The following is a 24801-nucleotide window of genomic DNA, read 5'->3' as shown; positions in this document are numbered from 1 at the left end:
CCCACATGCAGGCGACCCCACTTTACTTACGCTCAGACCCCGTCCGATTCGTATCACTAATGATGATCAAATAACGACCAAATGTCGACCGCCTCGCTCTCAAACACATCGACACACAGAGAAATTAAGTTAATAAGTACAAAAAAAAAAAAAAAATGTAAAAATTGATAAATAAAGTGCTTGGAAATAGTGTATATTCCTTTCAAAACACGAAAAATGCTTGTAGCTACTAAAGGCAAATGAACTCTAACTCTAGACAAAAATGTTAATAAGTCACCTATATATATTTTTAGTTCATGGTATTAATTCTTTAGATTATAAGAAATTTCTATAATCAGAAGAATTCTACGTTGGTAAGACTTTCTTTAGTCGAAATGTTGTTAGCCTTTCTCGCAGTGTATCTTCCCATAGACGCAGACAAAGCGGACACAAAATCGTTAGCCCACTTGGCAGGGCACCAGCAAAATTTTTGCACACTCGCCCTTTAACTGTGTCACGGCTTCTTTCCCGTTCTCCATATCTCCAGTTGGCCAGCCTCCGACCTCCGGCCCACAATCTTCCGATGTCGTCTGGCGTAATGAGCAGTCTTTGGGTTCTCTTTCCGGGGCAGAAAGAGTTAGAAGGGGCTGGAAAGGCGGGGCTGGGATGTACACAAATGATATGTAAATACCAAACAATTTGCCATGAGCTGGCTGGCGGGGTGGCTGGCTGGATGCTTTGAGGTTCTATTTGATTAGTGCTTGATCAGTGCGCCAAAAAGTAGGCAACGATGGCTTGATTTTTGGCAGCTCATCTGAAGGATACTGGAAACATGGTAACGAATCATGTTAATTGAGGCTGGCAGCGCCAAAAACTTGTCATAACCGAAATGTAATTGAGTTGCAGACAAAAGGGACACAAGGTCGTGGAATTTGTTGGCACGTATCCACGATTCTTTAAATGCACATATGTGTTTGTTGAACCAATTAACACATATTAATATTATTCTGTAACGCAACTGTAAACAGTTTTATTTAATTAAATTTGATTTTACCATTGAGCTGCTTTAATAATTTATTATTAAAATTTAACGCATGTTATTTTTAACAGAAGAATTTAATAAAATATTTTTATATATATAGAAATAAATAAATAAACAGATTAAATATCTTTGTCAAAACTTTTACAAATCCTTAAATCCAGTTAAGCTGACTCAATTCTTGTTCTATAAACCTTCTTGATAAACCTTATTCTATAAACCATTCTCATTTCCCATGAGAAATATATAACTCCTTTAAGCTGGGCCCATGTAAACATTTTCATTTCACCTAGAATACTAAATTTAGAATGTAGAACGTAGCCATAATAAATTATATTTCTTTGACACAAAAACCCACAGCCCATCAAGTATGGGCGTGTGCGTACGTGTGCCAGACACCTAAATGTAAGCAATAAAATTTCAACAAAATAACCAAATGCATAAATATGTTTTAAGTGCTATGTGAATAAAGCCCCGAATTGCCTTAAATATGCCCATAATGTATGCAAAAATAAAAAAAAAAAAAACACACGCGCACACACATAGAAAAATCATTGTTGGAAAAAAATGAATATTCAAACAGAACGAGAGTGTGGTATCACTTAACCACTTATGGTGCCCTCATCCTTCTTGGAAGGCCAACTATAAAATATGCAGCACAAACAATGGTTTTTGGAAAATATCCGGAACAAAATGCAACCAAAAATCGTTCTGCAAAATCATAGCAAATATAAACCGTGCCAGCAATCAAACAGTGAATATGTAAACAAAAGTTGATACTTAAATGGCGTGGGATCAAAGGGTTTAATTACCATTACTATATTCATAGCGTTGAAGGCTTTAAATGCATGCAATATTTTCCGTATAAATAGTGTGTGGTATTGTGGGCATTTGTTTGGGGAAAACCCCATATTTTGTGGGGTATTATATTAATGTAGAGATAAAGTATGGCTGAGTTGAGTAGATTACATACCTGATCGCTCTGTGCTGTTTCAGTCACCGAAACATCATTACCAGACATTTTATCGGATTTTAATTACTTAGCTTCCCGCGTTTAACTTTGCAGCTGCATCAAAAAAGGAATAAACTTGATTTTATTTATATAGAAATATATATTGTTTGGTATTTCATTCAGTTTCCAGTTCGACAATTCTCGTTTTGCATTCCGCGTACATTTCTTCGGAATTTTTTCTGACATTTTAGCAATGATTTATTGCACACTTTTTATTTGCATTTCACATGATTTTCCAAAAATGTTCCCATCTGGATGGGAAACGTTTTCACTTCGTCGTGGATTTTTCGGAGCGTTTTAATTGATGCCTGGATTTATTACAATGCGTTCTATTTCTCCATATTTTTGGTTATAACACACACATGTGTTTTAGAAATTATTGGCTTAAATTTGTTGCCAAGCTATTTTTGATTCAGTTTTAGGAGTGAAAATGTTCATATAACAATACGGGGTTTTTGCTTGGTCAATACATTTGATATTTATTTATTTATATATTTTATTTCATTCTTTTATGCCACACGTTTTTTAAGGAAGTGAGTTTTTTATACCAAGAAAATAACTGCTGCCTGTCACTTAATGCAAATTAAACAATTTAAATGAGCAAACAAACCAAGAAAATTGAGAAAGGAACGAAGACACACGAAGAAGTTTTTGTGGCAGCCACACACACACACAAACACAGACAGCCAAACTGCGCATTGCACATAACTCGTAACTCATACGCCCCGTTGTACAATGAGAATGGCCGCGTTTATAAACGTTTGTTTGCCTGTTTGTTTGTTTGTTTGTCGGTTGGTTTGTTTGCCCGCCTGACTGCGGTTTTTCAATTGTCAGTGCCAAAAGCGAGCCAAGCGAACCCAAGAGCCCAGAATGGAGGAAAAAGTTGGAAAAAAAAGTAAAATAAATAAGAAATACCAAATAAATTGAATTGCGTAGCCGACTATAAAGAGACAGCCAACGTAGGTGAGTGGAGCAAAGCCAACTGGAAGCGAAGATAAAAGCACAGCATCCCCAATGGCGAATGGTAACGAAACGAACAAAAAAAAAAAAAAACAAGTCAACAAAAACAGCTAAACAACAAATGTGATAAATGTGCTGCGACCTTTGTGGTAATGTGCATAAAATATATTTCTAAATTGTCAAACGGATGCGAAAAAAGCGTCCAAGAAAAACTTTGATGTTATCGAAAGAGGTCAGAATACACTTTTAAAGCATTTTCTTTAAAATTGTGCCTGCAATTGGCTTATCATTTATTACACAAATTATTTAATAGTTTTTAAAGCTCTCTTTACAAATATTCTGTGGCTTGGCCTTGGCAAAATTGTTTGGCTTAAGTTTAATCCTTAACGACTGTCTATCCATTAAGTCATTTTATGTACAACTGAGCAAGGCGCAAATAAATATTTGAAAACGGCCCATTTAAGTTGCTTAACTTGCGGTTGAGCTGGAGCATAATGTTCCTTAGTGGCGGTCACATCTGCCGGGCTGCCTAAATGCATTAAATATTAATGAGCTTAAAAGCGGCTAGTAATTTGTTGTCCCCAAAGGGGGGGAGGGGGGTTAAGCCACGCTCAACTGACAAATCGCCTGGTTATTGATATAGGAGCAACGATTACTCGCTCCCCCAGCCAAATGGTTGCCTTTGAAACTTGTCTGCTAATCCAACAGATGCAATGTGCTCGACGGACTGTTTGATTTTTCATTTGTGCATTTGTCAAGTGCGAAAACGAGAAATTGCAAGTGGCAACCGACGGGCAGCGGATGGCCAAACAAACAAACGTTGGGGAAAATCGGATGGGGAGCAGGGAAAACCCCAACAGAAGTTTCATCAATTTTACACAATCCACTTAACTTGAAAAGCCAGGGGGCAGTCACTCGCAGAAACCAAAAAGGGAAGAGCTTCATGCACAACAATTCTCCATCTTTTCCAATTCATTTGAACTTAAGTTGGTGGCAAGGGAATTTGGTCGAAACTGCATTTAATTACTGATCGTTAAAAATTTTAGGGAACATTTAGGGGAGACAAAAATCTGATAAGAAACACTACAGCCTAAATTCTAGAATATTTTTTTCTAAACATTTATCAGCATTTTACAATCGAATTAAGCATTCTTCGCTGCTTGTAAGCATGTAGACTGATAGAATGGTAACACATTTTATATATTTAGTAGTTAGTATATTATAGATAATAATAATAGATAATAGGCTTTCCACACATGTTGGTAGATAATCGGCAGTTTCTTTAAATCAGAAAAGCCAAACACCAATATGCATGTTCTCAAAGGGCAGCAAGATCCATAAAGGTGACACATAGAGCAGAGAGAACTCTAGACTTAAAAGTCAAAAACCACTTGATTGGGAAAATAAAATTGTAAGTTTTGATATATACTAAGTATATGCTAACTATGCAATCGTCTTTTATAGTCACACGTACTAAAGTTTAGAACACATTGAACATAAATAATCGAATTAAAATACCGTACGAACAATAATTTTTTTATAAAAATACATATAAATATACTATTGTCATTCTGGCCGGTATTTAAACGTCAAATCTCTGAACACAACAATTCAGAACTCCTTTGAAGCAGTCATTTTATTTTTCGTTGACACTCCTGGCCTTTTTCACCGAATTTTAAAATGTCCGAAATCGAATGGTGTGCAGAGGTAGATGAGTTGGACAGTGAGGAGTCAGTGGAAGAACGGACTCCATCGTTCGCTCCGGAGGACCTGAATGACAATGCAATTCTGGCAAGTCCATCGGATTCGGGTACGGATACGGATTTGCTATCGCTATCGTTATCAACCACCACTGTGGATGGCAGTCAATCATCAGGTACCGAAGAATCCAACCTTGATCTCGATACCGGACTTTTCGGCTTGCGACCTGTGCAAGGTACCACCAACTTGCGACCCCATTCTACCCTTACGTCCTCACCATCAGGACCACAATTACCCCATGGATCACCACCATGGCAAGTAATAAGGAGACCATTGAGATCCCATCGGGAAGTGATCAACCGTCCCTCTGGCCGATTCGAACGTGGGGCACGTCTCTCTACTAGCGAGACCGAGGAAATGACTCGACTGATCACGGAAGTCATGCGGGATCTAGTAAATTCTCGTCCCTCGCCCGAAGAAGTTCAAAGTAATCGCCGTAATCGCATGCGGGCAGAGGGCATAGTTCGAGCTCATGCTCGACGCCGACTTGATGCTGGAAGGGTGAGAGCCGCATCCTTACACCGAACTGCTTTGAGGCAGCAATTGATTGCTGCTGAGCAATTGATTTCGGCTCCAAACGACCAAGAGCTGCGGCGTGCAAATAGTGTTAGCGATTGCAGCCAGTGCAGCAGTGATGAGGAACAGGATCGAATCGATGGCAAGGATAGAAAGCCTACTGTTCCCAGTCATCTCAGCGAATGGTTGTATCCAATTTAAACTGTAAATTGTTCTGTCAGACTCAAAGAAGGCATAGTTTATTTTCGATTAAATTATTACTATCTGGGTATGAAAATATCGGGCAAAGAATGGATCTTCATTGACTAAGTTCGAAAAGAGCCTCATGACTCTTTTTCTCAGAATGATGAAATGGAATTAAGCAAATATATCGAAAGTCATATAAGTAAAAGGCTAAGCTCTTGACTTCGTTCACTTAAGAGCTGTAAAATTCAGCTAAGATGTTAAGTCTCCTGAAATGGATAACAACTGGAAGCAATTTGCTTTCGAGTTGCCGCCATTGTTTTCCCTAGATTTCCAAGCAGCCACTGCCACTTCATACGGGAAAGTGTTTATATGCAGCTGCGGGGGTGGGAAGATGAAAATAATAATGAATTTGCGGCATGCCACACAAACACTTGCTGCGGCCGCAACATGCGCCAGATTTCAGCTCTGGATATCAGCAGTAGCTACACATGCATCAGCTCCGGACACAGTCCAATCTCACACAGAGAGAAAGAGATAAGAGATTTACTTTATGAAAGGTAAAAATCGAAAGTTGGTATAGCTTATAAATACAGCTTGTAGATATAAAGAAATTAATACATTTCCTTGTTTTAATCAAGACGTAATATTAAACAATTCCTTGTATAGTAATGAATTGCGTTGTGAAAAAACTTTTCTAATTTAAAACTTTATTATTATAAATCATAATTGGTAATAGATGCGGGATTTTAAAAGACCATAATCAAGTCCTTCTATGACATTATAGAATTTTTATGTAAAATATGTGGACAGCACCCAATGATTGTTTACTGTGCATACTCAATGGTATCAACACTACCCAACCATCCTGGTTCTTTCCTTAACCCACTGTGCGGCATGTGTGGCAGCTAATATGTTGGCTTGGTAGTGTCGCCTCTTGGAGCCGTTGAAAAATGCACTGACATGTGCCACAGCTGCTGCTAACCCCCAAAGTCCCGCCTCGCCGCCTTCGGCTGGCAGATCCCCATTTTCCCATTTTCACCACCCCCTCTGTGAAACAAATGCACAGGGCGTGGGCGGTTGCGTGTGCTGCTCAAGGGGGGCGTGTTGATGCGCTGAACAATAGCTATAAAAAGGATTAACTTGCATAACAAAGGAGAAGCCTGGCGGAGGAGAGGCGTGGGTTGGCTTTCGACCAGGCTGGCAGGGCTTGGCATATAAATTTCAGCAGCCAACGCAGCAAGCCGAAGACTCGGCATTGGTCGAGTTCCAAATTTATAGCCACACTCCTACTCCGATTTCCCATTTTACCCGAGAGCATATGGTTTCGGATTAACTTCCATTGTTTATCTGTAGTTTGCCTCAAAGTTTCACTGTTCACTGCACCACATATCATTTGCTATTATTATTGTTAATTGATGAATGGAAATTGCTTGAAACATTACACCGTTTTGTTAGTATTTGAATTATCCTTAACACTAAAATATCTATGTCTAACAATTGGCCAGGAACTATATAATATTGAAACATTGTTGATGTTGATTTATATTAAGCTCGATAGCAGTTCGAGTTGGATCTGAATTTAATTTGAATGCTTGTCTAGTAACTAGTGAGATTAAACCCAATAAATTAAGAAGTTATGTACGTTTTAGGAAGTATAAAACACTACATATTGCAAAATCGCAGATCGCAAAACCCACAAGGACGTCACCTTATTTGTTTATACTATCAAATAAAAACTTCATTTTCCATTGTTTAACAGTTCGTGTCATTCCTTAAAGCGCATTACCATCTAGACCCGCTTTAACCCCATTGCACCACCTTAACCCCTACCCGGGCCCCACTCCTTTGTCCATCCTTGTGGCGCCGGCACGAGGAAGACAGCATTTCAGTCAACTGCAACTGCTGCAATTTCTCATTTTAATAAAAATGCAAATGTCTCTGGCTGAAGAAAGTCAAGCTAGCATCAGCTAGCTGTCTCTTTCTATTATCGCTGTACCCGTCCCGCCCAAGCCGTCACTCCCACGATTTTTTCTCTTTTCCTCTAGCATCCTTTGCTCATATTAAACGCTGGCAATCTTTTCGATTTTACGGTATAACGAAAACAAAAGCAAGAGCTTTCAAAAAAGTGGCAGAAAAATAAAATAAAAATAAAAAAATACGGCAAGGCAAATAAGTTTTCAATAAGGTCCTTAAGAATGTTAAAAGGAATGAAAATAGAGGATTGTACTCGGCTGAAGGTTGAGTAAAACAAAGTGTCAGTTTACAGCTGTCAGTGCCCAAAGGACATATCATCGCTCTCCCTCGCTCACACTGTTCCCCTCTTTGTCCCACTATTTCCGGTCCTGTTGCTGATTCGCATTTAAAGTTAAGGCTGCCAGATGGGACCGCAATGTTGGCGGATTGCAGTGGTGACAATTGAAAACTGATTCACAATAAAAATAGTTGTTGAATTTATCAATTCATATGATTTAGGTTTGCATGCCTCTAAAGGAAAATGCTCCCCAATTCATTTTCTAATTTCTAAACAATTGTTTCTAAATTGCATTTCACAAGCTTAGAAGAAACCTCTTGCCAGAATTTAATTTGAAAAGTCTGTTTTGACACGTGTTTGGTGACTTTTAATTTATAAGTTTTAATAAATGTCCTAGTTTATTGTCATCAATTATGATTTTGACAGTGAATTGACTTCAATCTAATCGTTGTTTGTCTAAAGAAGTTATGATTTCACAATTCAGCCGGTATCAGGTAATTAACTTTTTGGGCCTGCAATGCCCAGCCAGCATCACTGCTAAAATATATCCCACTTGGTTCACACCACACATCGGGCATTGAGCCGTGCGGGCCGGGCTTAATTAATCTAATTGAAATAATGGCAGCGACAGGCGAGAGTCGCACATATGGCCGGCTTACGGGCACTAACAATGGCTTAGGACAATGCCGGCTCCCTATAAAGTAGATCCCAGATTGCAGTGGCATGAGGACTCCGAACAACAAAAGGCTCTTTGTTTTCAGCGAGGCGGGTGCGGGACTTGAAGTGTGCACTGTTTTAGCCAGGCTGGAATCTACTTAATTGGGAATCTCGTTAACGGCGCCACTTAAAGTGGCAGCGGTAAAGGTCAACACCACTCAGATTTAATTAAAAAATATATTTGGCGAAGAGAACATAGATCAAATGACTGCTTTGACATGACTCTGCAGCCTAATACCTAATGTAATTGGCTTTTACCAAATGTTAAATAGGAGATGGTATATTATTTTAAGGTACTTTTTTCAATTTGGTAAAATTGAGGCTTAAAATTGAAAGCCTAATATAAAAGTACTTAAGTGCTGTTTATATTGGAAGGGTATAGGGCAGATATTTGTATATCCAAACTTTTTCACACACTTTAATTTCGATCAATGCTTCATGATGATAACCAGACTAAAAGACCACCAAGAATGTTATTGTTTTAGCGTTAAAGTTTCGGCACGGTAGCTGCACTAGCACCAGCACCTCCCTCTTTCGACTTGTGCTCCTTGGAGTCCTCCACCTTGCCCACAAATTTCTCCACCGTGCTGACGACCCTTTCGACATTGCCGCCCACGAACTGGATTAGTGTCACTCGGTTTTTGATGATCAGAAATGTGGGCATGCTGTTGACCTCGTACTGAACGGCCAGATCTTCGTTCTCATCCACGTCAATCTTGAGGACCACCATCCGTCCGAAGTAATCCGATGCCAGTTGCTCCAAGCGGGGACCAATCATCGCGCAAGGACCGCACCAGGTGGCAAAGAACTCGACAAGTACGTATTTGGTGGTTCCCGCATCATCGATGAGCTTATCGAAGGAACTCTTCGAATCCACAATGATGACCTTCTTCTGCATGGCAGCCATCGGAAACCGTCGTTTTAGAAACTTGTTTCAAAATGTTACCCACAATTTTACGAACTTAAAATTTAGAGTTTTTAGGCGCTGTAGGGTAAGTGACAATTGGTTCTTAGCTAGTTGCCCTTTATTTTCTGCTAATGGATGTGCTTTGTTTTCAGTCGGTGGGCGTTTTCCGACTTGCACCTGTTTAAGTTGTTGTTGAGGCTTTTCTTCTTAGTCCTAGTTGCACTTTTTAGTGGCTTGAGGGTATAACTATTAACTAATAAAAATTTCAAAAACCCAAATTAAAAGATTTTATATTACTCAGTTGTTTAGGAATATATTAAATTATGAAAAATTTATTTTTTTTTCTATTAAACATAAGTTCATTCTTATGTTTATTTTATTTATAATATAAGATCGCTTTGATTAGTCGTGTTGTGAACATGTTTAACCCATATAATTTAAATGTGCAACCACTATTCAAGATGCCATGTTTTAGGTGGCTTAAAGAGGACATAACTGCTTTGTCTTTCCATTCCAAAGCTTTTTATAGTGCTGTCTGTTTGTTTGCCTTGTCTTGCATTTGTCACAAATTAAGACAAATGCACCGCAGTATCTTGAGTGTGTTTAAGTCGCCCTCGCCCCTTTCAACTCTCAACTTTGGTTGCCATGTAGTATGTTTGCTCGCCACAATGGGGGCGTTATCTCTTGAGTGTGTTTACCTAAGCCTTTCTCTTACTGTCTTTTTGCTATCTTTTCATGCTTTCTTTTACTTGGCACTTTTTGTACTGTGTGGGATTTTGTTCACGTGGCTGTTTGCGGTCTAAGCCCGCTTCAAGTGTATCTTTCAGTTGATTCTAAAATTCTGTTGGCTGGGATCTTTAAGCTCTTGGCACTTGCCATTGAGATAGTCGTTGATAATCTGGTGGCTGTAACACGGCTTACTGAGTAAAAATCTGTATTCCAAAAATATATTTGGTGCCAGAATCAATAGCAAAATATTTTCTAACGTACTGAACTCTAATTTTTTTATATAGCTGTAGAATTTGTATTTTTTATTTGCATTTAGAAAGATATTTTTCTGTGTGTTGTTGTTTTTTGCGTCTCTTAATCTGCGACTTGCATAACCTAATGAGCGGCGCTTTGCGACGGAACGAAACGGAATGGAACGGAAATGGCTGCCGCGTGTGCAACGCTGGTGCAACATGTTGTGCAATCAGTTCAACATCCGGTAGTAGCAAGGATTTTTCGGTCCTGCCAGCGAAAGTGCTGACCTCGAACCGCCGCCAGAACGTTGCGAATGCTAAAGGTAATAAAATGGCGGGCATGAGAATAACATAAGTATCCAGTGAACATATTTGGCCGCCATATATTCGTGTTTTTGATGAAGTACTTGGCGAGTAGAATAAGTCACGTAGCTGGCAAGACAAATTGCTTCAAGTGCTCGAAACACGCTTGTGGACTTTTAGTTTCCTCGGGCTAGTCTGTTATGCGGATAGACAGTTATTTTTATTGCGCATACGCCATGTGGCTGGCATGCGGATTAAATACATACGTATATGTATGCGTTTTGCGGTCAACTAGAAAATGGGGTCGAAATGGGGCTGGGATTTCTGTTACTCTACTCTTGTCACAAATCAAATTTCGGTGCCTCTGAATCAGAAGATCCGGAATGCGTGATGGATTTCCTTGGGCTTTAGTGCGAACCATTTTACGTTGATGGATATAGTTGTGATATGGCATATGCACTTATACTTATATTTCACACCCAGCTCAAGGCATAAAACCGCCAGGAAATCTGAGAAATTTGTTCGTCATAGTGTGAAGTTTTGAGATAAGCATGAAATGCCTGCAATTTGCCGCCCTAAGTGTGCCGTTTTCAGGATTTCTGCAGTTTGGCTTTGGCTTTCTGCTCTCGGCTTGCAGGTCAGCAGATGGTTTTGTGCGTTGCGGGCCACATAATTGGCTTTTGTTTTCCGAAACAACAACGGAATTGGTGTTACGGAGCACGTTTAGGCATGTCAATGCCAGATGCTGGCTGACAAAATGATGAACAATCCGAACACAAAACACTGAAAGCAGAAGACAAGCCCAACTACCAACACCGACACCCAAACGGCAATTTAAGTTAACAAGTTTATGAGCTCCGTCGGGCGACAATGAAAGTCCCTGCATTTCGATTTTATAGTGCGTCGAACTTTGGGCTAAAGGCACACACTTCCTGTCACCCCTATTTCCGTTTCCCATATTGAGACATACTATTGTGTCTCCTAAGACCGCAAATACAACATTAAACTTATTTGCTATAAATATGCATTTCATTTTAGAGCTTATTTTGTAATGTTGAGGAATATTTATTTTTAATCTTGTTATTTCTTCAGAGTTTCTTTCTGTGCAGCATTGCACATTCATTTGCCAGCCAGGACGAGCACAGTATGGTTCCCATTCCTGCCTGCCACGGACGCCTTTTGTCAACGAAAATCTCTCGAAAACACAAGCAAATTTTATTTGCTGCCAAAAATGTTGATGCTCGAACCGAAGCTGGAGATTTTCCCCCATTTCCCAGGCACTCAGCTCCAGCATTTTCCCCTAGCTGTTCCTGTTGTTCTGCTTCTGGGACTACCGAACTTGGGCTTACCCCTAACCACATGACAGTTGGCATTTGGCGGTGCTGAGCCTTGTAATGAGCTTGGGCGTGTGTAGGAGGTCCTTTTTAGGGGGCTTTTGGGCGGAGGATAAACAGGAGTAACAGGAGGCGTTGGCGCATAAACAGGAATACAAGCACGGCCCTTGGCTTGGAGCACTCACAGTTTTTACAAGCTGCTAATGTGGGGCCCGACTTTTGTTGGTTTTCTGTTCGGCGCAACCGTGTGAATGGGATTTGCATTCGCCTACTGAATTTGGCAGCCAGAAGTCCTTTTATGTCCGGGCTTTGGTGAGAATCCGCAAATTGGGAGTCTGCAACTCATTGGAATTGCTTCATTCGGGCTCAGACTTGGCGGGGTACTTATCGACCCCGTGGAAATTGGACCGACTGTACTTAGCCGCGTGACAGTAGGCCTATTTTATTATTTCACAACCTAGAGGAAGGATTTTATTCAAGATTGAAGGCTAGGCAGAACTTCTGTTGAAGTCTTTGAGGACATTTAGAGAAATAAAATATGTATAAACGCTTAACGTATTTAGTTAAGCATTTTGGGTATTGTTGTTTTCGTTATTATAAAACTTATAAGCGGTTAAGTTCAATTATTGTTAGCATATGTATATAATGTATATACCATTTTCTTAATTATAATAGTCTCTAACCTCTTATACGATTGTAATCAATTGACTTTGGATTGTAAGCAATCGACATCTGACGTGACTGTACTTGACGCAGATCGAACCCCATTCTGCCAAGAGCTGCCCCATAATTAATTAATCACTTTAAAATGCAAATATTTTGCCAATACTTAGCCGACAGCTTGCAAAATGCCTCAATAAACTAAATGCCACAACCAGCAAACGTCAGCTCCCTAAGCAGCTTTCCTCGAAGTCCTTCGCCACTTTTCCAACCCCTTAACCCACGACTCGGGCAAAAGTTTCAATCAATCAAATGCCATGATAGAAATCATCAACAGCAGGCAGTGAGCAAAAAGGATAAAGGCAGTCGAGTAACTCCCCACAGAGCTCATGGAGTGGCATGAAAACCACATGTGCCCCAACATTTTACGCCCCAGATGGCGAAAGGAGTAGCTCTTTTCCTGAACGGGTTGCCCTGGTCGTGGTCCTGTCCCTGCTCCTGATCCTGTTCCATAGCCTTTCCTTGCTTCCTAACAAGCTGCGTCAACAAACTAAACCACTTTGAAATTAACACGTTACATTGACATTGACAGCATTATGCGTGGCATGCCAAGTGTTGCTGAAACTAGAAACTGGAGCAGGAGCATGCTGAAGGTACAGAATCACACTAAAAAAAGGATTTATATAAATATTTAAAAAACTAGAAAGGTAAGTGCATTGCAATCCCAGCAAATGCGACGTTAAATTTAACCCTATGTAATATGAATCACTTACATATTTCATTTTAAAAAAATTAAAAAATTAAAGTTAAATTTTTAATATCAACAGATCTTCTTTTTTAATTTAACGTCTTTCTTCTTTTTGTGTGCCAATATTTTAGTGAGATATATTGTAAAATATTTATATTTATATTTATTTAAATATAAAATAATATTTAGTATTGTATATATTTACTTTTACCATTTGGCAGAGATTTTTCCTAAGTGTAGCTCCATGATGAGGCAATGGCAAGCTGTCACTTACTGAAGTATCGCCGAATGCTGGGTGGGAAAAAAGCGTGAGGGGAGAAGGGGACTCGCACAGAAGCGGAAGTCGCGCAAAAAAGGCAATTTCCGTTGTGTGGTGTGCGTAGATATGCCCAAAAGGGGCAAGAAGGAGTGTGGCTGTTGGTTGGCACCCGAATCGCGGTGGCATCTCTGGCACAGGAATTACCAATTCAAATGTCAGGCTATGGCGAAACACTTCATGCGGAATTAAATTCAGTGTCAATTGGTATACCGCCTAACGAGAATTGTACGCTGCTGCTGCTGCTGCTGCTTGAATCCGAATGCACGAATTCGGCAGCCTTAACCCATTAGTTACCCGGCAAGGTTAAGGCTCCGGGGTCCTTGAGAATTGTTACCCCAAGCAACCCAAACAATTTTTCAACTTCATCCATTCTTTTCACTTTACTTTCCACCTTTTTTTTTTTTTAATTTTCGTGCGTGCTTGAACTGACCCAACAGAATTTATGTTTGGCAGGGATAACCCTTACCGAACCGGAAAAGGGGTAAAAGCAAAAATTAGTCAGTGGCTTGGGACCACGACGGCATTGAAAAGTGCAAGTACTGCAAAAGCAAACTGTGCGGAAATATTTAAGGACTGGAGAGCTCTCGGGTTCGTTTGTTGAAGGGGTTCCAGAGCTGTTTGCGATAATTGGAGGTGCTGGTAGAGAACTGACGAACGCAATCTATACGCAACACGAGTTGGTATTGCTTAGATTAATTCTAGTTCAGTTCTCGATAGGGAGCTGTCGTAGACTTTTATCGATGCCACAATCTTTTTAGTTGGTCTATGAACACGACCCGATAATTTCATCTATCAGTTGTAAATTGTATTGTAGAGTTTATAACTGGCAGTCAAAGTCTTTGGTTGTGGAACAGTTACTTAACCTCTACTTTACCTTCTATAGTAGAATTGAATTCGATTTCTTAGATCCATTTTTATATTTTATTGATGTTTTTGGAATTATTTTAGAATTGTTTATCAAACAAAGCTAGGTCATTTTTTTCGTTAAATAAATTGGCTGACTGAACTAATGCCAAAGCTTTAGACCAACAATCCCAATATTTCATGCAGCCATGCCAGCGGTTCCCTTCCTCCTATTTTTCATGGGGTTTTTATGCTTGGTGTCCCTACAGTAAAAGTGAATTATATTACACGAAATTCTTTCTTTTGGGGTTATTTGAGGATTTGATTGCCTTTTGATATTCGTCGTAGTCGCTTTGCAATTTTTTCCGCAGACACAAATATCCAAACAATAGATTTGTTGCCTCAGCAATTTGTTTATATGCTATAAATTTTTTGCAAATCAACGATAATGCAATTTATTTGCGTACATCTTATTTTCTCTGCGAACTTTGATTTCCTTTTTTTCATTTGCATTTGGCATTTTTTCCTTTCTGTCAATTCAATTGTTGTTGTCTTTGCTCCCATTTAATGCGAAAAAATGTTCACTTTATTGGAGGTCAATGTGTTTGCGTTTTTTGTGTGCAGATTTACGAGTCTCAGAATGCAATTTTTTCGATATAATATTTCAAGAGTCCGACACTTGGCCCGTTTTACTTTTTTGTTACTGACGCCAGTTGTCAAATTGAACAAGAATAAATATTGGCTGGATATATATTTGTTTTTTAATTATGTCGTAAATTAGCCAAGTGTGCGGGAAGTCTAAAAAATTAAGAATAGAAAGTGAAAAAAGTGGGTGTTTTAAAAATGATTAAAATAGGGAAGTGCAGAAAACTATCATACTAATCTTATTATTTTCAAATGCTTTAAGCATTAAATCTTTGAGAATAATCTTGTAAGATTTATTAAAAATAATCCGTTTGAGTGTTGATTTATTACTAATATATTAAACCCAATCATTGTGCAACACTATCATCAATATCAAGGTCTTAAACTCTTTAGGATTTTACCTTTAATCCTAAACATTTCGTTTTATTGTGCTCATTCGCTTGGAAAGCAGCATTGCTAGTGTTTATCGGTTTTCATTACGGATTCTTTGAATGGTTGCTCTCGCATTAATTTTCGCACACATTTTGCTGGCAATAAATGCGCTTTCAAATCATTTATCTACTCGTTTCCAGCCTCTGCAAGCCCCTATTTCATTTGAGGTCCTTTCATCCAGGCCGATTGCATTCCGCACGCCTCCCCCGACCGATTCCCCTGCAATGCGACGAATAATTTTTATTAAAATGTCAACAGCCTGGCAATGAGCATTGCAATTGGTTCTGCCACTCCCTTTTCGCTTGCTTCCCGGCCTTCTGTTCGCCTGCCAAGAGTTTAAAATGTTTGCCAGGACATTGCTGCGAAAGAGATAGAAAGTTGCCAAAAGGAGACCAAACATGCCAAGGAGCTGAATAGCTGGGAATTGCAGCCGACTTTCGGGCGCTGGAACACGTTTCATATGGGGGCCAAACTCACAAATGAGGCTAATACAAAAACGTGCAGCAATTACAACCACAATCTATGGAAATTGCCGGCCGAGTAAATGGAATCATAACCGAACCGAATTGCAGAACTTTAAGTCAACTTGGCACAAGAAAGAAATCTTTTCTAGTGAGAGGGTGAGCAGAAAGTTGGAAAAAAGTTAGGCCGGATATACCAAAAAGAAAATTTCTCTACTACTCTTTATACGAAAAAAACCCACATTTTTAATTGTAAGCTAATAAAAGTCTCTAAAGATGTTATTTAAAAAATAAAAATTACTGCAAGGATAAAAAATAACTGATTCCAAACCAACTCAACTATAAAATCTTTACTGTTTTATTTTTAAAATCCTTTCCACCTTCTGCTGTTATTTAACTGAGAAGAGCGTAACTTTTTCATCGCAATCCCTTTGGAAAAACAATTAGACCCTCTTAAAGGGCATAGGAACTGCAACGAATTCCATTTACAGCTTTTGGGATTTGTAGGGCAGGCAAGCAAGCAGAAACGAGCTGAAACAAAAAAATATTTTTAAATGTGGAAAACGGTTCCGATTCTGACTCGACGGCTGCAAATTGTCCGCTCATGAGTTGCAGCTTAGTTGGCTAAAAAAAATGGCCAAAAGAGGCGCAAAAAGAGAACAGAGAAACAGCTTAGAGGAACGAAACCAAAAAAAAAAAAAAAAAACAGTGGGATGCCAACTACTGCCCAAGAGTCTATAAAGCTTTCCCCCTTTTTCCACCCATTTTAAGCCATTTCTGCCCTCAAGTACGCACTTCAATTAACTGTTTTACCAGCGCCAGTTTGTCCAAAGGCGTTGGGAAAAAATATAAAAACTTTAAAATGTCTGCCCCCACATCGGAAATAAAAGTTTATTGAATATCGTAAATGTTTACGATATACAACAAGCAGCACTCCTTATGGCCAGTCTCAAGTTCAAGGAAGTCAAATTAAAGTTGTTATTGCTACCCCGTCACCTTTTTTGTCTCCTTGGAGCTTCTGGCTTTGCGGTTGCTCCTTTTGCTGCCTCAAAGCGATAAAATTCGAGATTTATATGACAATTAAATGGCTCAATTAGGCTGCACCATGGCAATTGTGGTACTTATATATGTGCCGTTGTGTGGCAAAGAAGGGTTAAGGATCGGTATTGAAGTGGCGAAAGTGTGAAATCTAATTAAATTTCAAAGTTGCTCTTGTGAACGCAGAAACTATTTATTTTGTATGCTAATCGAAGTAGAAGGCATTGTAATTAGAATATATACAAGTGATAAACTAAAGTTTCATTTTAAGAAGCTTCTATAAAAATAATTATAGTTTGAATTTGAATGGAGTTGTCGTCCTTGAATTTCATAAGAATTCAAGGTGTATGCTATTTATTAAATTGAAACCATAACTCGGACTTAAGACTCCACTTTACCGTTCTTATTTAAGGACTGCAATCTTTTATGCTTGCCTTTTTCCGGTTAAATACCTACATTCGCACAAATATGAATATGATCATTTGCTCCACATCGAAGTTTCATAACGATGACAGGAGTAAGTCAAAAACTCATTTCATGAAAAGCAATAATGAAAAATACTTAAATGGCTATCAAAAATACACTTATGAGGCATAAAGCTGGGCCCACCCACCAAACTTTTCCTTCCTTTCCTTTCCATTCCCTTCTCTTCAATTTTCCCAACGCCATTCAGAAAAGCCATCAAACTACAACTGGCCGCACCTCTTGATGCCTTCTCTTTCGCACGGCAGCCACCTTTCTCTTTCTGTTGGGCCCAGCACATCTGGCGCTCCCTTCTTCCAGCTCGTTGGGCTCAAGTTTTATTTGTCGCAAAAATATTTCATTGTTGCAAGTTCATAAATAAGCATATAAATTTAATTTAATGTAAGGCAGCAAGGATCTAGGCTGGCTGTCAACTTTAACAATGTCCTTGCGCGCAGTAAACACGCAAATATATGTATGTAGGGGTGTTTATATAGGTATATATTTGCGCGCCACACGTTTCCAGCTTATTAATGTCGCCTACACGTAGAGGAGATTGCATTTAATAAGCAAGTGGAGGGTAATAAAAAAAACTTGGGTCAAGTTTCGCACGGCGAAATGAAAAAATTAATCCCGTCATGTTCATACCGCGTAGTTAAACTAGTTTTAATGGCAACAAAAAGTTGGCCAGAAAAAGGAAACTTGTGGTACTTCCAATTTTAGATAGTAAAAAGCTTTGCAGGCGGAAAATTTTGTTGGCGGAAAATGCTCCAGAGCATCGTTACGCAGAAACTCTAAGCCACCTCAAAACACCAACAATAAAATCAAATATTTACTATATTCATATAATTGAAGCTAAAAATCCAGAAAATTTGCCCGAGTCTTTTGTACAGATAAGAAAGTGGTCGAAAAGAAAACAACAAGCCCGATGAGCTTCAATTCAGACAAAATGTCCTTTGGGGATTCCAGCTGGAGATTAAAGGAATCACTGGGATTCATTGGGATGTGAAAATAGAAGCCTAAGAGACGGAAATTATGGAATATCAATTTGCAATTATCGGCAGAGACAACAGAATTGATAATTCAATTTTGTATTACAGCACAATAACTTAAAGTATAGAATCAGTTTTACACACTCAGAGCGTCCAATTTCCTATCTCTTATCACGAGCAAGTTATTTGTCTGCTTTTTATTTACTTGCTCACAAGATTTTGATTTATAATGTATTCAGTTCTTCAAAGTCATATGGCCAGTGCGATAAAGCCATGTATAAGCCTGCCAACGAGTCACTTGGCCAATTTATGGCTCTGAACCATCGCCCACACCCAGTTTATCTGGAGCTGTCAACAAAGTGCCAAACAAAAAGACTTTCATTGAAGTGATAAGCTGGTTATTATAATAATAAGTGAGTGACTAACAATGAAGTATGGTCAAAGGTCACAAACGAATTATAATAACATTAGGCGATAACCCTGAAAAAGTTAATTGGTCTAATGGTGTCCTCGAAAGTTTATTACTTTTGAATACAATTTTTCTGGCTCAGCCAGTTGAAAGAAAGTTTACAACATTTTTGCTGAATTGCTCCTTTGCAGGAAAAAACATTTTTTCAAGTGACAAACTTTTGGCAAAACTTCAAAGATTATAAGTTTGCCGGAAAGGATTATAAACTTGGAAATTTTCAATCAAATTAAATTGAAAGATTAATTGAAAGATACCTTAAGACCGGAAGAAAATACTTTTAAGCTTGAATTGTAACATTTTGGCTACGAGGTAAAGTTACATTTTTAAATCCTTGATTTTCATTTCTAGGGCTAATCAAGCCAAAAAGCCCGGAGCTCATTGCCAAAAAATGACAATGGGTAAAGAAAAACAAAACTATTAATTAATATGAAAACAGAAAAAAAAATGCAACCACAAGGGAATTCAAATAAAAGCAAACAAAATCAAAACAAACCACTAGGGCCTAAACAACAAATTAGCAACAGTCGTTAGTCGTGCGTTCTCTTTCTCTTTACATCTGTCGGTCTCTTTCGCGCAACAAACTTTTCCAAGGTTTTGCTGCAAAGTTCCTTTTGTTCTTCTTGGCAAACACAAACACACATATCCATAATGGTTGGACCACAGCGATCCGATGTAGACCCAATAAAATCTTTAGTTTCTACACTTGAAGACTTTTTCATTGATTAACTTATAAGGAGTACGATTGTCTTGGGAAAAATATAATATAGACACTTATAGTAGTAGTTCTTTCAATTAGTTAGGGGAATAATTGAACTTTTTAGCGAACAATTATATATATATTTACCAGGCTAAATTTCTTTTTGTGCACGAGAGGCCTCCAAAAATAGTTGCCTGCACTTTAAATATTGATTTTGAGCCCGCTTTTGGGTCTCTTCCAGTTTTGCTTTGAGCAAATGTTTACAACTCAAACCGAAGAAAAAAAGAAACCGTTTTGGAGAAATTCGAGTGGGATAGGTCATCAAATAGGACTGAGTCTTTGTCTTTCGGCCATTTGGCAAACATGTTCGAGATACTTTTGTTTGCTTGCTCGCGCCCAAACAATTTCTCTCTCCGGCATTTCAAGCATTGAAATTTGCGTGCCCAATGATAATTTCAATGGTAATTTGAATGCAAATAAGTGGATACAAGATACGTCTGTGCTTTGGCCATCTATTTAATCGTCATTAGTCAGATACAGTAATGCTGGCCGGGGGAATCCCCTTTGAAGTCAATGCCGTTCTGAATTTCTGGATAATTGTAAGCAGCAAACTAATGCTCGGATTCATGTGAACAAATTTATGAGTTGAAGAATGGATTAGATAATACCGCTCTAATCATACTAGAATTGTCGGTATTTGTGCTATCAGTGATTGGCCACAGAGCGTGTGATTTATATGGCCAACTTCATTGGTATTGCATTTCATTTCGTTGTTCTTCAACTCGTTTGTTTCCCCAGAAACTTTGTCCAATTTCGTTGGTAAATTTATTTTAAATGTCAAATCTAGCCAAATAACTCAAAAAGCTGAAAGAGAAGGGAGGGTGTCCTGGGGTGCATATTTGAGAAATGAGTTAATTAAGTTTTCAACTTCTGCTGAGCTGGGGAAAATTAGCTGCAACTTTGACGGACAAGTGCGACATAATGAGTGCAATTGGGATGAAGTGGGGAACTAATAAAGAAAAGGGGCGAACTGGCGGACAATTATATTGTCCAAGCTAATTTCAGCAAAAGAAGTGTTACTTTTTACGTAAAAGTGAAAGAATAAACAATTATATTAAACTGTAGTCAGCAATTCTGAGAAAATTCGAGCTTATTGAGGGAAAGCGAAGTTATTTTCATTAGGAAATGCTGAATGATTTTGGGATCACATAAACTACTTTGCTTGATTTAAAGTTTTCAGCTAATCTCAATTAAGGACCATAAATAAGTGATTCTTATCGTGGTTTCCAAAGTTATGGCCCACACACTTCCAAGCACAAGATTCACATAATACTCCGATTAGATAATGCAATTGCCCGGCATTTGGCCATAAACCTTAAAATCCGATTAGACTAATGTGTAGAACACAAACTAAATCAACGTACAAAAGTTGCGAGCTCCACGTAAACTTCAAAAAATAAATTAGACAAAGGCATGCCCATCGTCACCTTGGAATTTCACTCGAAAACTCGTTTCTTTGTCTCGCGGACTACAGAAGAAAATAAAACCCCGCCGTAATTGTAAGGGTAATCAAATAAATTAGTCGAGTACGTGCAAGTGCGTTATTTTCAGCACATTAAGTGATGATTTTAGTTTTGTTGTACGGACCGGGTGAGCGAATGAATGAATGAATGAATGGATGGGTGGTACAGCCGGATGGAGCACTCTCAATAAAAAAAAGGGAAAAACCGAAAACTAGACTGAATGAATCAACTCGACGGGTTGTAATGGCCACTGACGATCTGCCCGGCATTAAGACAATCATTTTAATTGGAGTGCCACTTGCGTACATGCAACCAAATCCCAACGCGACTAGGGCTCTGCCCTCTCGCTCTTTCGGTCTCCCTCTGTCTCTGTCTGTCAATTGTCGGATGTGCCACTAAGCGCTTGATAAAAAGTTTTTGGGTTTTTGGCCCGCGCGCTGCTGCGGATATTGTTTTTAGTTTTTGGTATTTACTTTGGGTTTTAAGCTGCCGCAGATTGTCCAGTAGCTGGATAAAGTATATTTTATTTAATCTTCTAGTGAAGCTACTTTCGTGTTATGCAACACTGGCCATTTGGGTCGCGTTTTGTGGCCAAATTGCTGGTAAGTTACACAATATCCCAACTGGTTGTAATCTCTTTGATGAATTAAAAATTATATATGCATTTGTTTTGATTTAATATTTTTTAAAGTGTCAACGTCAACAATCATTTACATCTGAAAGTCAAACAAAAACTAATCATGTTTACATTTAATAACCGCTCTTATCAGTTAATATTATAGTTCAAAATTAATTAACAACCTAATCAGGCTAATATAAAACAGATTTAATTGAATGCCTAGCAACTATGCAAATATGTGCAACTATTCGGAAATGGCGATCCATAAAAGTTGTGCCAAATTGTAAATAAACTAAACCACACTGTCCACAAAGCCGCAAATGGAAAAGCCTGGTTCAATGCAGTGCAACAGTTGCAATAAACATAATTATGTGCCTTAATAAGATTTGGGGTTTTCCTACAATTAAGCAGTGAGAAAAAAGGATGAGCGGCTTTGTCCCAAGTTAATAGTTCGACCGGAATAAATCTATATCAGTAGCCCACTTTAATCATGCCCGAGGCTCGAAGGTCCCCTTGCCATTTTAATTTTAATATCAAAAGGTGTGTGTGCGTGAAAGGCCATTGAGCAGACGTGTTCGAGTGTGAGTGGCAAAACCCACTACCCCATCCGACAAGCCCCTAAAACATTTTCTACCCCCAACCCCCACTATCCAACCACACTTGTTTGCACATTTCTCATTTGACGTACTCGCTCGGCTTTCAATGTTAATTATACTTGTTGGGCACAGCCCACGCCTCTTTTTCTCACAACCCCACAGCCCACTCCCAATGCCACTCATTATGCAGCTCATATGGGATCCATGGAGCATATAAACCATATAAAAGTGAGCATGTTTTCAACAGATTTTCCTTCATCCAGACCCTCTTGTAAAGCCATTTGCTGGCATTTGTGCAGGCCATTTTGTTATTTTTTTCAGCCTTCTCATTTCTTCTGTTGCTGTTTGTGTGCGTGTGTTTTTTTCCTTTCTCTGTTTGCTCTGTTTGTCCAACCTTTTCAGCGTTTTATTATAAATATGAAAATTAATCACTCAGCCAAGTCAAGGGTTCCGAATCCGGAGGGTTCGCACACACCGAAAATTTGTTAGCCATTCCGAATGGTCCTTTAATTAGCTCATTTCAAGCGGAATGCGAAGCTTGATTACCGCTGACTTTCCTCTTTCACTGCTCTTTCGAAAGGATCAAATAAATATATTGGGAACACTGAGTTGTTTAATGTTGCAGACTGGACGTTTAATGTGCTGCTCATTATTCACGACGAGTTTATTGAGGAATTAGTTCAAAAACAGAGGAAACGGTAATAAACCGAATAGAAATTTGTGTGTTTTCATGATTGAAAATAAAGTATTTAATGTGTATTTCCATTGATAAATAGTAGTTTAGGTGCGGAAAAGTATTTATATAAAAGCATTTCTTAGCAGTTTATATTCAGTAAATTTTTTGTATATACTTTACAGAAAGGGCAACCAAGTTCTCCTGTTTTCCTTAGTTTTTCTATCGTGTGGTTTCGTGTGAAAGAAACACAACTTGAAAGGACATTTGTGTCCTTATGGTCAATGTGGCACTGTGTCTGTGACTTGTTTATTTGCCTTTTTAATGGGACGCGCTTGGCGTGCTTTTATTTCACGCTCGCAACACGCGGCGCATACGCAATATTGGCGCTTCGAATTAGGCTATGAAATTTGTGCGGAGGTAATGAAAACTATGCCAGCAAAGGGCATTTGAGCCTCGAAAAAAACCAATGCAGTACTTTTGTCAAATCATCGAGGGACCAGGACTAGAAACAAAAAAAAAACCATTGAATCGGGGGCAATATCTCTAGCTGGAAATGAAACCGAAACAAACTCAATTGAGCATGGACGGTGTGTCCAAGTTTTTGGCTTGGTTTTATTTTCATTTTCATTTGCCAAACGGGGCCACTTGAATGCGCAATGAAGCTCGTGGCCGGAGTCAAAAAACAACAAGTTCCAAAGGACTGGGCATTCCGAACGGCCCCAAACTTTTTACATTTTTGCATAAATTCAACGCGCCATCCGTTTATTTTGGTTGCACAATTTAAGCGATTTCCGTGACTATCACTGAAGATTTGTTGCCGCAGAATCTGCAGGCGAAAGCTGCTCAAAATTCATAAAACGAAGGGCTGCGAAATGGTTTCTGGGCGGCGAAATGGATGGAAAATGGCCGGAAACGCGGGTGGAAGTGCAACAGCCGCCACTCGAGCTTATTGTTGACATTTAACGCCGGCAGCTCGCCATTCTGCCCACGGAAATCTCCTTTCCAACCGCAATCCTAGTGTTAATTAAGCTTACCAAGCGGCTGGACCGAACCGTCCGAACCGGCATGAATAAAGTTGTTAAGTTTTTGTCAAGCCCTTGCTTGCTGTTGTTTTAGCTGCTGGCGGCTTAATTATTTTTATAATTTTTTTTTCACATTTTTCCGCACGCTTTTCCGGCTTGTTCTGCAACTTTGTGTCCAGAGCTGTTGGCTTTTCTGGTCATCTCATTAAATCATATCAATTAATTTTCATTTCATTATTCCATTATTATTTTTAAACGTGTCCTATGTGGTGGCAGGTCATTGAAATTTGTTTCGGTCGGCAATTATTAATTTGCAAAAAACTTAATTGAAACGCGTTATTTTCTCGTGATAATTGCTTTCAATCATTTAATTGGCTTTAACACTGTTTTGATGCAATTGAAAATCTCAGATCCTGTTTAATGTAATTAAAAATGTGACTAATAAGAATATAAACAATATATTGATTTTATATAAAAGATAGTCTATGGGAATACAATGTTTATTATTATTACAAAATTAATTTACTAACTCTCCTTATTCACTTGCGTCAATACTACACAAAGTTTTAATAAAGTTCACGTCTCTGATAACAGCATTAAATTATGAAAAATTATTTAAAACAATTTATTATAATTTAAGCTCAGCTCAATTACTCACGCTTTATAAATTGT

The 24801-nt window shown here is 38.7% G+C and overlaps 3 protein-coding genes across 6 annotated transcripts in view; 1 reads left to right on the top strand and 2 right to left on the bottom strand.

Annotated features, from left to right (window-relative positions):
* The window catches only part of LOC6738062 (venom dipeptidyl peptidase 4), a 71309-nt gene that overhangs the window by 9895 nt on the left and 36613 nt on the right, over positions 1 to 24801 (bottom strand). For 2 of the 4 annotated variants that reach the window (XM_016171493.3, XM_016171492.3), the window contains exon 2: positions 1992 to 2084. The exons of 1 other annotated variant lie outside the window; for it this stretch is intronic. In XM_016171493.3, the coding sequence (XP_016031881.1) occupies positions 1992 to 2039 (48 nt within the window). In that variant the 5' untranslated portion in view covers positions 2040 to 2084. Of the gene's footprint in view, positions 1 to 1991; positions 2106 to 24801 lie in introns of those variants that run through there. One more of the 4 variants, XM_044922945.1, reaches the window with a different exon arrangement.
* LOC6738061 lies at positions 4586 to 5544 on the top strand. The gene has a single exon (XM_002084839.4). The coding sequence runs from the start codon at positions 4671 to 4673 to the stop codon at positions 5466 to 5468; it is 798 nt and encodes a 265-aa protein (XP_002084875.3). The 5' UTR covers positions 4586 to 4670; the 3' UTR covers positions 5469 to 5544.
* LOC6738060 (thioredoxin-2) lies at positions 8824 to 9414 on the bottom strand. Its single transcript, XM_002084838.4, has one exon. The coding sequence runs from the start codon at positions 9326 to 9328 to the stop codon at positions 8909 to 8911; it is 420 nt and encodes a 139-aa protein (XP_002084874.1). The 5' UTR covers positions 9329 to 9414; the 3' UTR covers positions 8824 to 8908.

This window comes from Drosophila simulans, chromosome 3L (assembly GCF_016746395.2).
Source record: "Drosophila simulans strain w501 chromosome 3L, Prin_Dsim_3.1, whole genome shotgun sequence".
In the NCBI taxonomy this organism is placed as follows: Eukaryota; Metazoa; Arthropoda; class Insecta; order Diptera; family Drosophilidae; genus Drosophila; species Drosophila simulans.
The sequence above is the reverse complement of the archived record's forward strand: the minus strand, read 5'-3'. Positions and strand labels throughout refer to the sequence as shown.

Coding starts and splice junctions, on each gene's coding strand:
- LOC6738060 (XM_002084838.4), bottom strand. CDS start 9,328: ATGGCTGCCATGCAGAAGAAGGTCATCATTGTGGATTCGAAGAGTTCC.
- LOC6738061 (XM_002084839.4), top strand. CDS start 4,671: ATGTCCGAAATCGAATGGTGTGCAGAGGTAGATGAGTTGGACAGTGAG.